We start from the raw sequence: 16,545 nt of genomic DNA, 5'->3' as shown, positions 1-16,545 counted from the left end.
GCAGAGGATGTTTAACTTACCATGCATTGTGTGATATTATTAATTTATTGAACATTCTCATGAGCCAATACTTTATTACAGACAGATTATCAATTATCATATATTATAAGTACCTATTTTCATTTTACACTAGTGGAAGCTACTATACAAAGTAAGACTGATAAAATGCTTTAGCAGTAATAATAAGTAACTGTGGGCTTCTCCCGTACGCATGCCCTCTGTACAAGGGAGACTTGGGTCTGATGAGTCCCCATGCCTGATAGTGACACTTGCTATTTCAGATCAATGGAGGAACATCACAGTTGTCTTCAAAGTCTGAATCATCATCGCCTGGCGTACTCTTTGGTTCTGCTCCAACCCTTCTGGGCGCGTGTTTTCTCTCTTGGACAATGTTAGCCACATCAGGAAACGAGTACTTGCTGGGATCTACTTCTAGCTTCTCCACTTGTGTTCTTCTATAAACAATGACGAGGAACAGTGCAATTAGTATTACATCATTTAAGATCAAGCTTCAAACAGATTCATTGCTTTCACTTAATATTCAGCAATTATTGTCAAACGTTCTACAAGAGCACAGAAATAAAAATATGAGAGTAGCCCTGGCTTTACTCAGTTTCAATCTTTGTACAGTAAGATTCCAGTATCTCTAAAAAAAATGAAGTGTTAACAAGTTTCAGCAGGCTGTGCTAGTCCTCGGGGGAGAGGTTACCTACAGGACTCTTCCTGCAGTATTAGAGGGACCCCTACCCAAACCCACCACTGTCGAGTTCTTTCTGAGTTATGGTGACCCTCCTCTGAGTGTCCAAGGCAGTAAACTCCATGACAGCTCATCTTTCTCCAGCAAAGCAGGTAGTGAATTTGAACCATCAACTTTTTGGTTAACAGCCCGACATGTAAGTAGATGGTCTCTGTAGATGGTCTCTGTGCTCAAGAATATCATCATCATTCTCCTCCATTCTGATGTTCCAGACATCAATCAACATCCTTTACTGGGGAAAGGAAGGTCTTTTCTCCTAAAGTATAAATGTCCATTGTCCTTGTTGACTCCCTACTTCTGTAACCTACTCAAGTTTTGAAGGCCTTTGCATTTTTCAGCTTCTTTTAGCATTTTGCTGGATGCAAAGTTCGCGAAGGAAAAATACAAAGTATACACGAAACCTATACTTGGACCAGGAGGCAATCGTCAGAACAGAGCAAGGAAACACTGCATGGTTCAAAATTGGGAAGGGCGTACGCCAGGGATGCATCCTATCTCCATACCTTTTCAACCTATATGCAGAACAGATTATCCGGGAGGCTGGGCTCTATGAGGAGAAATGTGGGGTCAAGATTGGTGGATGATATATCAACAATCTGCGTTATGCAGATGACACAACCCTGCTTGCTGAAACTGAAGAGGACCTGAAGTACCTGCTGCAGAGGGTCAAGGACTGCAGCCTCCAATATGGATTAAGGCTCAATGTCAAGAAGACAAAGATTCTCACCACTGGACCAATTGGCAACATCAGGATGGATGGTGAAGAGATTGAGATTGTACACAGCTTTAGTTTGCTTGGCTCCACAGTCAACACTCTTGGCACCAGTAGCCAGGAAATTAAAAGGCGCATTGCCATGGGAAAGTCTGCTGTTAGGGACCTAACACAGAAGTGGGGACCAGTGGGGAGTGAGTTGCTGCTTATGACTTTGTAAATTGAGGGTCCTATTTTCAGGCCAGTGACTTTCATTTTAGATGTGTGCGGATGGTTTTTCTTCTGAACCTATTATTCAGACAGACCCCATGCTTGGAGTTCTCTACAAAACTTCTGAAAAAACGTTGTCTTTGAAGACACTGACGCCTGCATGCTTGTATTATGCACAATACAAATATAGCTCCTGTGCAGGTATTTTTATGACACTAATTCTGGCACATAAGTTTGCACCACAGACAGAGCTTGCCTTCGTTCAAAATAGCTCTTGCCATCTGGAAGAGAAGCGTCTGGAAGCCACGACAAGAGGAAGGGTAGTTGGGAGAACTGGGGCATCCCTTCTAGAGGAGGACTGAGGTCTGCGAGAACTTTGTCCAAAGTGTTTAAAGAATCTACAGCGTAAGGGAGATGGGGGTTGCTCTGAGAATCTCCCGGGGGCGAAACCAGTGTCCTCAAGTAGAACCCAGGCAGATGCAAGTGAAGGGCTAGGTAGGAACTGAGGGCGAGATGGACATTCTACTGTGAGGGTGACGGTCCTGGTGGGAAAGGTGCTTCAGCAGAGGCTGGAAGGTGAGGGAGGGCCAGGAGCACAGCAGGAGGGCGCAGAGTGGGGCCTCTGGGGGCCCTGTAACCCCAGACTCTCAGGGTCTGTGAAGTGGCGTGTAGATCATAGGAACAGGCTGGAGGTGAAGACATGGGCTTGACAGAGCATTCATCAAGGCTACATGACCTTGGGGAATTCTAAATGGCCTGCTGCCTCAGTTTCCCCATTTGGAAACTTAGTGTAAAACCCGCTGAAATGGAAAAACTATGCAAATGCACAGGAAGAGCTCAGAAAATGCTGCAGTCACAGTGCGACCATCCCAGTCCCGTCCTCATCACGAGCTGTGGGCCCTGTGTGTGCATGGATTCCATTTTCAGGGGCCGAGAGCCTTAAGGAATAATAGTGTCAGGTTGGGGAGCAATATCCTTTTGGATGCCACATTCTAGCCAAAAAAATGGCAGTGAGGACAGTATAACAGGGTGTAACAGGGCTAAAGGTAGATTTCGGGGGTTACCTTTTGTTTGTTTGCTCTTTGGTGACATCTGGGGTCATTGTCGCAGACTTTGATGTTTTTTTGCCACCTACGATCACGTCTCCTACCTGAAAAGAAAACACAGGGCAGATAAGAAGGTCATTTTTCAGAGGCAGTAAAATGCATAGGAAGAGATTGTCCCTCTTTCTCACATGAACCAGCTGGTGGATTTGAACCACATGTCTTTGGGTTAGAAGCAAAACTCCTTATCACTAAGCCCTGTTGTTGTTGTTGTTAATATTGTGTACTGTGGAGTCAGAACTGACCCACCCTCTGGCAGGTTTTCAGAGGCAGTAAATCCCATGGGAGGAGATTGCCCATCCTTCTACGGAGCAGCTGAGGCCTCGAACTGCTTGCTTTTGGGATTTGCAATGCAGCTTCTTGCCACTAGGCCACCAGAGCTCCATCACTAAGTCCTAGTGCTCTCCATATATGTGTGTGTTTGCCTTCGAGTTGAGCACAACTCATAACGACCCTATGAAAAAAAGGCCTGAAACTCCTCTACAACTATCGACATTTATCAAAGTTTATAGTTCCTGGAGGCATGTTGTTTAGAAGTGGATACCACTCCTGAGATCTCTCTCTCTCTTTACAGATTTATATTTATTTCTATATTATTTTTTATATTTATATATCTTTATACTTTATACATACATCTCTCTCTCTCTCTCTGTGTGTGTGTGTGTGTCTCTATCTCTATCTTGAGAGAGAGAGAGAGTTAACTGACTATATGTCTGCACATATAGAGTGAAAATGGAAAGACGTGTGTATATAAAAGCACTTAACCACTGCATCACCAATGTTCCTTCTTTTATAACAAAACAAAACAAAAAGGCAGGGCTCCACATTCTAAGGTCTCAGTAATTTCAATTGATTCACTCAGTTCAACAAACTTACCATAAAGATTAATCCAACCCAGCACTTATCTGGCAGATGCCCATAACTTATTAGAACGTAGACAGCGTGTCCTTGTGGACCACACCATGTACTAGGCCTACACACAGCAGGTATGCTACACAATATATTTGGCTCCTGCCCCACAACATTGCTATGAGAAGAGGTTACCTGTAGTGGAGAGAGAGCAACTCTTAAAACTTAGCTCTTTGTGTCGCCTTGACCCACTGACCCACGGTAGGAAATCATGCCCTTGCAAACAGGATGGTGATCTGTCCTGGGCTTACCTCCAACTCCCCACACTCATCAACAGCTTCTTTGAGTGGGAGGATGGCACATGTGTGGGCCTTGTTTCCCTGGCCCTTTGACTTGGTTGTTACTCGGCAAGATCCAGGCCCAGGCAAATGGCAAGGGAAAAAATGGGCGTGAACTCTGAGGCGTTGTCAACCTCCACACTCCCCTCCGCTAGGTCAGAGAAGCACGCTGGAGTCAGAGTCTACCTTTGGGAAGTGAGAAGGTCTGGTTTGACTTCAGTCCTCAGCCATGTTCGCTGTCCTACCTGTACCAGACCTTTCCACTGGAGTTCTGGACACCCAATCCAGTCAACAGCGGGGATGAGTTGCCCTTCTGGATTCTTGACTGCCATTGCCATTCTAGGTGCCACTGGTCAGAAAGCTGGACTACTTTCCCTATTGTTTATTACATGTAAGTTTCATAAGTGGATGAAGGAGGAAGGACAGAAGTCAGGGATGTAGGTGTGAGGTCTGGAGCATCAGATTCAAGGAGTTGTGTGCGCCTCTGGACAGGCAGTCCTCCACGGCAACTTTTATCCTCAGTCGCCACACGGTGATGCAAGAACTTCTAACCAACTTGGATTTTATCTTCAGTTGGAATCGAGTTTATTTTTCTACCATATTTTTCCTTTTTTTAAATTAATTTTAATGAAAATGTACAGACTTTGGATTTCCATTCATTCACTGTTGTACTTCTCTCCCTGCCCAACCTCCCCGCCACCCAGTTTGCTCTTCTCTTTCAAAAGTAGAAGAAAAATTCTTCCATTGTTAAATACAATCCCTCCACTCAAGTCCACTATGCAGCCTACATTTTGAAAAGTAAAAGAAAAGTTCTTTCATTGTTTTATAAGTATTGCACATGTATCTGTAGGTACAACTTAGTGCTGCCACTTTACACCAAAGGATGTGGACACAGTGTGACTCTCCCTGCCTTGGGCTTTGAGCGATAACCTATGTGCAATTCACAGAGAAAGAATCCGCTCAGGGCCCACCCCTCTGATGCACAGGCAGACCCCATTGTATGGCCCTCCACACTGTCCTTAGGAGCTATCCTGCTGACTACAACTCAGTCACCCTATGAACAACAGGTCTGAACCTTATCCTATCCTGAGTCAGCCTTACAATCTCCGACATGCTCATCCCTATTGTTAAAACAGCTGTGTCCATCCATCTTCCTGAAAGTCCTCCTCTCTTTCTCCAATTCTTTACCTTTTCCAACATGATGTCATTTTCCAAGGACTGAACCTTCCTGACAACATACTCAAAAGTATTCATGAAAAGGTTTCACCATCTCGGTGATGAAGGAGCAATCCGGTCGCACTTCCTCCCAGATAGATTTGTTTGTTCTTCCGGCAGGCCGTGGAAGATTCTGTACTCTTCATCAACACCACAATTCAAAGGCCTCAACCTTTCTTTGGTAATCCTTACTCACTGGCCAACTTTGAGATCCACAGAAAACAACTGAAAATACCATGGCTTGGATCAGGCGTACTTTATAGACTTTACACTGACACTATCCTGCTCCTTAGACACAGTACTGCTTTTTGTTTGAGTTTTAGAAGCTGAAGGTTTGAGGCAAGCCTATGAAGAATAAGTCTATTGGTGCCATTTTCCCAACAGCATTTCCTCACTTTGTGTTTCTGTATCAAAGTTTGCTCTCAAAGCATTTCAAACTTATTTTAATACTATTGAAAAGGACATCATGCTTGGCAAGATGGAGGGTCAGAGACGGAAAGGAAGACCCTCGGCCAAACGGATAAACACAGTGATGATGCCATGAGCTCCAGTGTATCAGGGACGGTGAGGGCAGCACAGGGTTCAGATCCATTCATCACTCACAGGGTTGCTATGCAACTTGATGGACCCTTACAACAACTGCATGTCAAATACACCATGACAATCCAACCTACAAACCCACCATTACTGAGGCGACTCTAACTGTCCCTTGGGTTTCTGAGGCTCTAACTACTGAAAAAAGACCCTGCCCATCTTTCTGTTGTAGAGTGGTTGTGGTGGGTCAAAAACGCTGACCTTTGTGTTAGCAGTCCAACAGGTAAATAAAGGAATATTTTCACAGATCACAGCTTTACGTTAAGCACGGCTATTATGTGCAATGACAACCAAGCCGCTGACCCATCACAAATTGCCTGTGCGCCTGCACCTTGCTTTCTTTGAGGCACTCGATTGATGCCAATGGTGGGGAACAGAACCTATGACGTCCCCGACATAGGCCTGCATGGATTGAACAGCAGATGAGAGAAATTACCTTCTGCACCACAAATGGCTTATGCAGTGGGCAGATGTTTCCTGAAGCTCCAGAAGATAAAAAGAAAACAGAACAAAACAATGAAGACGGTATGTACTAAAGACATTACATTTCCAGGCTGGAAGAGTTTGTTCAGAAACTTTAAAGCTTTAAAAAAGAGGCACAGGCTGTATAGAAAATGTTTCTGAGAATGCTGTAGAGGAACCTGCCAATAAAGGCCTCAAGGAGGGAAACCTTTCTTACGATTAAAGAAGGTGACTCATGGGAGATTTGAGAACCTGCTAGCAGATTTGTCTAATCATCTCAGGTGGTTTGTTTTGAAAGAGGTCAATTTTGTAGTGTTCTATTTTCCTATATTTTGAAATATATTCATGTTGTAATTGTATTACTTTCCATTAATTTCTTAACTGCCAATGATGGTATGTCGTGGGATCTGAAGGTGTCAGACTATGAATGCTTAGACTATTTTAATACAGAAACTTAATTTAGCTTTCATCCTTCTGTTCAACGGGAGGAGGACAGACCAGGGATATTAGCCCACATTCTGCTGTTGATTTCCTTTAATGAAATGGAAAGTATCTCATTTCTCAGTAATAACTTGTGCTGTCAAACTAAAGGCATATAGTTCAAATCCACCAACTACTCTTTGGAAGAAAGAAGGACAATCTTCTCCTGTGTGATGAACTGCTTCTGAAAACTCACTGGAGGGTCAGTCATGAGTCAATTCTAACTCCATGGTATATTACAACAACAATAGATTTTTCTCACATACACACTTTGAAAACTCAAGTGCACCTGACCCAAGCCACAGTATGCATCAATTGCTTCATATGCACGTGAAAGCTAGACAGTGAATACAAAAGACTGAAGACAAACAGATGTGTTTCAGTTGTGGTAAAGCAAAAAATATTGGATGTACCATGGACTGCAAGAGAAACAGTCAGATGTGTCCTGGAAAAGTGTAGCCAGAATGCTCCTTAGAAGTGAGGACAGTAAAACTTTGTCTCACATACTTTGAGAATGTCCTTAGAGGGGCCTGTGCCTGGAGGACATCGTGCAGGGTAGAGGGTCAGCAAAGAGAAGACGATGTTCAAGGAGCTGGACTGACACGGGTCACTATGACTTGAAGCTGACTCGAGGCAGTGGGATCAGTTTGAGGGATTCAATGTCTTAAGTGAATGAAAAGAAAAATTGAAAGAAGGAGATTTATTAACAAGAGATTGTTTCTGGTTGGTGACAGAATATAGTAGTCACAGGTATTAAGGTAAAGAGGTTGGTTGTGGTCCTCCTTGAAGCATCTCAGGAAGTCAGCAAACCTCTGGGGATATGTGACAACAGACTATGGGAAGAGCTTTGTCCAGTGTTGTCTGCAGTAAGGAAAACTGTGCACTGTCCAGTATGGTATTCTTTAGCCACTTACATTTCCTGAGCATTTAGACGGTGGCTAGTACTACCGAGAAGCTGAACTTTTCTTGAATTTAATTTTCATAAAAATGGTACATAGTCAAAGAGATTGGAGCACTGGAGTTGACCCCCAGATCTTCGAGGCATGGATGGGATGTGCTTGCTGGGATTCTCCTTCAGGAGAGAAAGATCTATCCTCATTGGTGAATCCTAAATCATCCGTAGTTCTTTATCACAGGATCCTTGCAATTCTGGAATCCTCTGTCCCTTCCTTGAACTCTTACAGGGTGGTAACTGTGGTGTCTGTAGCTCGATCTTTCAGAAGTACAGAGGCCTATATCTCATTTGCTTAGATTAAGACGAGGAGTGTTTCCACCGTTGTTGTTAGGTGCCATGGAGTCTATCAGCATGAAACCCTGGTGATCCCATGCTCTCTTCACAATCCCTGCTGTGCTTAAGCTTACTGGCCATCACTGTGCCAATTCAACTCACTGAGGATCCTATTCTTGTTTGCTATTTTTCCAAGCCTGATGCTCTACTCCACTGGTTCCTACAATATTTGGAATCTCAGCATCCTCCTTTCTAAGGAGAATCTTGGTTCCACTTATTTCAAGACAGAATTATTTGCTGTTTAGGCAGCCCACGGACTGTTTGGTTTTGTTTGTCAACTCTGAAATTCAAAGACATCGTTTCTTCTTATCCTCCTTATTAATTGTCCAACTTTCAAATAAATATGAAACAATTCACAACATTATTCTTTGGGGCAAGCGTGCCTTAGTCTTAATGAACACCATTACCACTCCTGATGAGGACTTGGGCGAGGCCCCTGGCAGATTTACTCACTGCAGTACACTATTCGATTTCTTGACTGATGCTTCCATGGCTGTTGCACGCAGATCCAAGGAAAACCAAATTCTTGACAACTTCAAATTTTTCTCCTGTCATGGTGTTGTCTGTCTGTCCTGTTGTGAGGACTTTTGTTTTCTTGAGACTGAGGTGTAACCCATACGTCATCAGCCTTTATGAAGTGCTTCTTGGTTTTCAGCAAGCAAGGTCGTGTCATCTGCATGTCATAGGCTGTTGATGAGACTTCCTCTAATTCTGATAACACATTTTTCTTTGCTTAATGAAGCTTCTTGGATTATGTGGTCAACATAAAGATTGAATAATATGATAAGAAGATACAACCCTGAAACACACCTTGCCTGATTTTAAATCATACAGTGACCTCTTGTTCTGCTCTAAAGACTGCTTCCGCATTCATGTATAAGTTGTACATGAGCACAGTTAAGTGTTCTGAAATTACTACTAGTCTCCATTTTAATTTCTTTATCATGATTCACACAGCCAAATCTTTGCCTAGTTAACAAAATGCAAGCAGGCATCTTTCTGGCATTCTCTACTTTCAGTCCAAATTCACCACGGGTGGCATCCCTCAGTCTACATCCATTTCTGAATCCTTTCCCCCCATTTCTGGACATTTCCTATTTATGGCCTGCTCCATCCATTTTTCAACAAGCTTCAGTAAGCTTTTACTTGTGTGTAGTGTTAATGCTATTTCCCCCCCCCCCAATAATTTTCATTACTCAGTTGTCTTCGTGTGATGGCTTATGTGTCGCTGTGAGGCTGGGAGCTATCTATGCTCTCCATATTTCAAACATCAACAGGGTCATCCAGAGTGGACAGGCTTCAGGAGATCTTTCAGACTAAGTCAAACTAGGAAGCAGGGTGGATCACCCACTTCTGAAATAATGGGTCCTTGAAAGCCCTGTGAATAGATAGCTACGGAGCATTGTCTACAATTGGAAGACACTCAAAATACAACTAGAGCAAAGTTACCTTTCAAAGGAGATGTGACTTGAATGATGTGGATGGGGAAAATATTTCAGTCAATAAAAAACCTTCAGCTGCTGGTGTGGCGAGACTCATAAGGAAGAGAATCTGCCTCAGACACCCATTCATAACTAGAGCATGAGATGTACAAAGTATAAATGTAGGAAAAGTAAAAATAAAAAGATGAATCGGGATGCATAGAGGTGAGGTCTAGAAGCCTGTCCTCTAGGCCTCCTCAGCCTTGGCCTCGGAGCTCATCAAGGGCTTACCTGAGGGTGTGGACAGCCCTGATAGGAAGCTCCACTTCCTCCTCCAGTACCCACTCTGCCCTTCCTTCCACACTTGACCCTGAACAGCAGATATGGCATCACAGTGGATTATGTGTGGGGCCAGCAAGGGTTCAAATGGAAGAAAGAAGAGGCCTTCTGTTCAAATGCGCAGCCTCAGAAACCCAGCTCGAAGGCAGGGCTTGGTTTTGACTTAATAGACATTTTGCATGCTCGTCTCTGTCTTAGAATCTGCTTCCAGGGGACTCCAACCTATAACCTCAAAATACCCTTTATGTATTTTAAAAGATTTTAATTCATTTAAATGAGGCCAGTGTTAGTGAAGATTAATTAAAACACCGGCACTTAAAAAAGAAAAATACAAGCAACTCTTGAAGCAAAAGTAGAAGTTTTGTATTGCCTCTGACAAAGATTGGGGTCTGTGCATAATTAGAGTCTTACAGCACCCTATTTCTCTCAGTGTTATTTGTCACTTAATAAGCACAGACGAAGATTCTCTGTGTTTATGGAAATGCAAATAGAATCACAAATTTGGAACTTTTCTTCACAGGGAATTTGCTGTGTGCCAGAATCTAAATGTGATTATTTCTAAAAGATAAATTCAGCAATTTCAGTCTCAAAGATTCTCCTGAGTTTCAAAGTTGGAGTGGATCCGGAAATTAGCTGTAAGGAAAATATTAATGCCAAAATGAGTCTTGACACCGACATTTATAAAAACATCAGAAAAACGCAATGTATCCAAGCAGAGGTCAAAGGTTCCAAATGCCAATATATTAGAACAAGGCCACTGGGCTCCCCCATATCTTCGGGTTCCATCACATCTCTGGGAAACCTAACCCATACACCTAAATCCATGCACTTCACAGTTTACATCTCACAAACCCCACATTTCAAAACTCTAAACTCCAAATCCCACTGTCCGTTAATAACAAACCACCCTCCAAACCTCAGTGCTATCGCGTGGAATCTGACCATAGTAAATCTATCAGACATGGCCAAGTCTGGTCCCCAAGGCTGTAATTTTTACATGACAGTCACATCTTTCTCCTACAGACCAGCTGGTAGATAGGATGCAGAGAGTTTGAAGTTAACAACCTTCATTGACATTGACTATCCTCTTATTTTCTTGTACTAAGCGAGTCGAGGGATTGCCAGTGGAAAAGTTATAAAAGGGTCCAAATTTATTTAATAAATTAGATCCTGTGGGACTAATGATTTCCTGGACCCAGGGAGAAAATGAAATAAACTCTATGGAAATTCAATTGTGGGCAGGCATAAAGTAACATTTTAATGATGGCACATTATTACGAGTAGTATTTTGATTTGAGCAATAAGGAATTTCTTTTCTCTCAGGCCAGGGTGATGGGCCTTCTCACAGGGTTGGGCTCCAGGGGAAAGGGTCTCTGTCTGTCCCAGGAAAGCATTGTCTGATCAGCTCTTTCCTCGTTTTCTTGTGCTCCCCAGTGGGCTCTGGTATTTCTCCGTTTGGGCTTCCTCCTGTGGTGAGGCTGTTGTCTTTCTATCTCAAAGGTGACTGACGCACACTGCACGAGTGTAGGCATGGCCTCCTTAGCCTAACAGAGAAAACCTGTCCCCAGCTGGGATTTCATCCGCACGCATGGTGTGGCCAGGTGTCTCAGGGTTGACACAGCTGCTCACAGCGATGCTGTGAACAACAGATGGACACCTGCCCTATCCTGCGCCATCCTCTCTGTCCTATGAATATTTATTGTGTTAACCTAACTTCTGAGGTTCTTACTCTCTTTTGCTGACCCTTTACTCTCCAAGCTCCCTAAGCACCTTGTTGTTACATACATCGAGTCAGAACCATCCATCCCATAGTCGACCTTCCATCAGGTTTTCAGAGGCAGTAAATCTCATGGGAGGAGCCTGCCCAACCTCCTGAATGGAGCAAATGGTGTATTTGAACTCTGTGCCTTTGAGGTAGCAGTGCAGCTCCTGACCATTAAGCCAGCAGAGCTCACTCACAAGTGTAGCATTTATTTTTTTACAACACTTATTCTTGAGGGACACAATTCAATCCATAGCACAGGTCAGTTTGTAGTCTGCTGAGGGCTGCATTATTTTAATGCCCATAGCCCACATACCTGAAGTTGGGAGTGCTCATGGTAGTGGGATCAACATTTCTTGCCAAAGCCTCTCCTTCTGTGACAGGCCTTCAGGTCTGCTTAAAGGGCACCATGGGAGGAAATCCCACCATTTCTCTACACTGTGCCTATGTTGACAGTCTCTTTAACAAAGTGTAAAGTTGCTTTTGTTGTGAGTTGCCATTAAGTTGATTCTCTATTCATGGCAAACCCAAATGCTGCCTGGTCCTCGATCATCCCCTTGGTGCTGTGATTGAACTAATGGGATCCAAAGGGTCTTCACCGGCTGGTTTTTCTAAGTAAACTGCCAGACCTTTCTTCCTGGTCTTAGTCTTGGAGCACCTTTGAAAGCTCACAAAACTCCACTGTGGATGAGTGGTGGTAACGCTTGAGAAGCATGGCCAGGAATCAGACCTGGGTCGTCACACAGAACACGAGAATTCTGCCACTGAAATGCCACTGCCCGCAATCTGCCAGTGTTTTACTGGCAGCCAAAGTTACACCTAGTGAGAAACACAGCCTCTAAATAAACTGGGGGAAATGCAGCAAGTAGAGGAAAGAAAGTAAAGAAAGCTCCATGCTTGGTCCCTGCCTTTAGGTGGAATCACAGCAATTATCAACATCTGACAAGGCAGTGATTTAACGGGGTGGTACCTTAGAGCCAGGTAAATGGGAAGGAGCCATCGATCATTGCATTTCAGACAGAGGCTGGATACTGGTAAGCTTGCAAATGGAGAAAGGAAAATGAAATGTAATCCGATCTATGGAAATAAACCAAAAAAGATGGTGAAGAGTGAGGAGCAAGGAAATAGGACTGGTCAAGGCAGATTTGATATCCAAGCATTTGAACTGGAATCTTCCTGGTACAGAGGAAAGAGACGTGAAATGAACAATTGAAGGGTGTGAATGAAAGGAGGCACGGATTGTAGACAAGTCTTGGGGAATTTTGCTGTGAATGTGAAAAAAGAAGTCAAGGATTAGAGGGATGGTCTGTCCAATGGTGAGTCATTTTATAGAATCTAATGAATGAGAATGATTATATGAAACAAAATGTGAGTGTAAGTAAACCAACATAAAATAATTTATAAAAAGAGAGTGAGAGGGAGACAGGGAAGCAAAGGAGGGTTTTTGAGGCAACAGATTGATTGTATATTTAGAAGAGCTGGGAAGGAGGGAGGCTTTAAAGACTCATGAACATTAACTGAGAGAAACAGAAAACCTGTAAGTTGTCCCGCACAAAACCAGAGCGTCTGTGATTTCTGTGGACGAACGCTGGCTGTGTTGCTCCGGCTGATCTACAGGTTCCCTAACGCATCAAAGAACTGACGATCTGGGCCAGACGTTAGTCTCTAAACATAAACAGACCTAACACAGACAGATGACAATCTGGAAGGAACTTAATAAAATCAAAGTGCAAAAATAAACCCAATGAATTCTCTGGTTTCTTTCAATTACAGTCTATATGAATTAGGATGAGCTCTGTTGTAAGTTGCAGAAACCTCAACTCAAATTGGATTAAGCTGTAAGGAATAGATTATATAGCTCATAACTAGATATCTGAAGCTGGCGTCTTCCAGGAGATGTGAACTGGCATGGGTTCCATATAACCTGTCCATCGAACACAGTTATGTCTTGTACCAATGCGTTTAATGGGTCTGTAGCTTCCATTACTTGTACTGTTAGGTGAACTGCTGGAAAGACTTGGCTTACTCTAGGAATCCTAACTAGACATTCAAGAAATGTCTGCTAAACACCGCAATCAAACCCAGCCCTCTGCTCTGCACTGAGCTGACTCCCATCGCGGAGACACTCCATGGGGTTTCCCAGGCAGTAAATCTTAACAGGGACAGATTGCCTCATCTTTCTCTTGAGAAGCAGCTGGTGGATTCAAACCGCTGACCTTTAAGTTAGTATTCCACCATGTGCTACCGTGGCTCCATGTGTCTGCTTGTCGTTGCTGTTGTTAGGCACTGTGGAATACAACTCCTAGTGAGCCTTTGAAGAGCAGATCTGAACTCTGCCCTATCCTGTGCCATCCTCATCACCTCCGACTTCCTCAGGTCCACTGCAGCAGTCACCGTGCCAGTCCATCTTGCTGGGGGTCTTCCTCCCTTTCACTGACCCTCTATCTTTCCATGCATGATACCTCTTTCCAAGGAATAGCCTCTTCCAGCAACACGTCCAAAGCATGAAAGAACCCTAGGAAAACAACTGCTGTCTACCTGCACAGGCCAAATATGACATGTGCTTTCTTTAAAATCCCGAAAGACCTACTAAGCACTGTTCCTTGGCTGCAGATGACATGAACTGGAGTGACTTGGTTTTACCCTTCTAGGGCTGTACCCAAATGCCCTGTGCCACGAGAAACCTCACCTGGGTGGCCTGCTCCCACATTCCCGTGGAGTTTACATCTCTCTGGCATCGTCCTGCTTCTCCGGGGCACGTAAGGTACCAGACTCCTCTTGTTACTTATGTCCTAAAGCGTGCCATCACCTTCATTTCACCCACATCTGTAGGCTGAGGAGATGATTCCAGTCACTGAGACCTGACTATGACACAAAGCAGGAGTTGGCAGGATTCTTCCTGCCAGGTGAAGGCAAGTGGCTTTTGGCAACCGTCTCTGTTTACTGGAAAGGAGGAAAGCTCATTCATCAGCCACACTCCAGGTGCCAAGAGCTGTGGGTTTGCTTCAGCTGAGTGATGGCTTCTGGGAGAGCAGTTTAAAACTGTAAGACTCACCCAACTAAATCTAGGATATCCTACTGTTGTGAAGACCTATTTTCTTTGTTCACGGGCTCAGAGGAGAATTAAATAAGAAAGTGATAAGAACCCTCACTCTCCGTGTTTCAGCTCTGTCCTTCTAAAGGGGATACACACTGCATCAAGTACCCATTTGCAAGTGTGGAATGGAGGCGTTTGGCAGCACCATCTCAGACGCTGTCAGGAAAATCTTCATCACAAGTGTGATAACAATCCTCAGTTTCCCATGTCCTGGACTGGTCAGAGTTTGTAATGAGACAGTAAAAGCTAAGTTAGGCAAATAGGGATTTATTGTATGTATGACATGGTTTAGGCAATGAATGAAGAAAGACATCAGACTGAGCTTCCACAAACCACTCCAGAACTATTCTGAAGATCTGATCAGTGAGCAGCTGTGTCTGCTATGACCACGAGGCGATATGCAAAACCAGAGTGCTAACGCAACCTGAGGTAGTCCCAGCAGAGGGCCAAGCCTGCTCTGATCAGAACCAGGGCTACATAACCCAGTAAACAAGGTTGGCCAGGGGCCAGCAGTGCCTTTCCACACGTCTGCAGTGCAGTTTTACCTCCACCACACTGCACCGCACCGCACCGCACATCTGTCGTGAAACCCACACGAAGCCTCTCACTACAGGTGAGCAAGGAAACACAGTTACACTCAGGTTCCCTGGTTCAGCGCAAGCTGGTGCAGACAAGGTGATTGCTGGTCAACCCACCCATGACTGGAAGACTTTCCGTGCCAAAACAAGAAACCACCTTGGCTGACAGTTCCCAACCCACTTTGCCTCTGCTATAGTTGCATGAGGAAAACCAAGACCTCACCCTGCCTCTCTCCCACATCACTCAGTTTCAAAGCAAAGTAGGTCTTAGATCTCTGATCTTTACCTCTGGAGCTTTTACATCCTAGAATAAATTACTGAAAATGATTAAATGTTGGATGAATCAATCTATGTTATCTTCTTCAGTGGTGGTCCAAAATTCTTCTGGTTTTGAGAATGATTTTAAAAGTGCTTAGTGAATTTTCAGTGTTTTATAATTTTACATCATCTGCATATAGAGACAGTTTTACCTTCTCTCTGACAATTTGGATGCCTCTTATTTTCTTCTCTTGCTGGATTGCTCTCGTCAGGACTTTCAAGACAATATTGGACAGGACTGGTGATAGTGGGGGTTCTTGCCTGATCCTTGCCCTCAGAGGAAGGCTTTCAATCTCTCTCCAATGAGAATCACATTGGCTGTTGTTTTACAGCATATGCTCTTGTTTATCTTAAGTGAATTCCCTCCATTCATGTTCTGTTGAGTGTTCTTATCAGCATGCTTTTTTTGAATTCCATTTGGTTATCATGTATCAATTTTCTGATATATTGTTTGCTTCTATTGTCTAGGATTTTGCTAAGGATTTTCATGTCTATATTCATGAAAGATATTGGTCTATAGTTTTTTTTTGGTTCTCTGTTTTCTTTGGGGTTTTATTTGCTTCATATAATGAATCCAAGAGCATTCCTTCTTTTACTATTTTCTGAAGTAATTAGGTAGAATTGGTGACAGCTCTTCTCTGAATGTTTGATAAAATTCACTGGAAATTATTGGTCCAGGGTTTTTAGTTGTTGTTGTTGGGAGGGTTTGTTTGTTTGGGGTTTTTTTGTTGTTGTTGTTGTTGGTTTTTTAAAAAAAATTTTTTTTAAGGACTTGCTCAATTTCTTTTGTGATTAGTTTAAGTGTTTTACTTACAGTCCGTGTCATTTGGGTAGGTTTTAAGAGTGTAATTATTTATCCATTTCCTCTAGGTTTTCGTATTTGTTATAGTTTTAAATAATATTCTATTCCTATCCTTACTTCAGTCGGTTCTGTTGTGATGTTGCTAACTTAATTTCTTACTTGAATTACCTTGTGTTTTTTCCTTTCTTTTCTTTAGTTAGGTTTGTCAGTGGACTGCCAG

The 16,545-nt window shown here is 43.3% G+C and overlaps 1 protein-coding gene across 1 annotated transcript in view; it reads right to left on the bottom strand.

Moving 5' to 3' along the window:
- Positions 1-277: 277 nt before the first annotated feature.
- Positions 278-16,545, bottom strand: part of LRRC6 (leucine rich repeat containing 6) — a 77,316-nt gene continuing 61,048 nt past the window's right edge. The window contains exons 12-13 of the mRNA XM_006879454.1: positions 2,744-2,829; positions 278-455 (exon numbers count right to left, since the gene is read on the bottom strand). Of these exons, the coding sequence (XP_006879516.1) occupies positions 278-455; positions 2,744-2,829 (264 nt within the window). The remainder of the gene's footprint in view (positions 456-2,743; positions 2,830-16,545) is intronic.

The sequence above is a fragment of the Elephantulus edwardii genome, unplaced genomic scaffold (genome assembly GCF_000299155.1).
Source record: "Elephantulus edwardii isolate Elephantulus edwardi_28Jun2011 unplaced genomic scaffold, EleEdw1.0 scaffold00003, whole genome shotgun sequence".
Lineage (NCBI taxonomy): Eukaryota > Metazoa > Chordata > Mammalia > Macroscelidea > Macroscelididae > Elephantulus > Elephantulus edwardii.
This window is presented reverse-complemented; position numbering and strand designations above follow the sequence as displayed.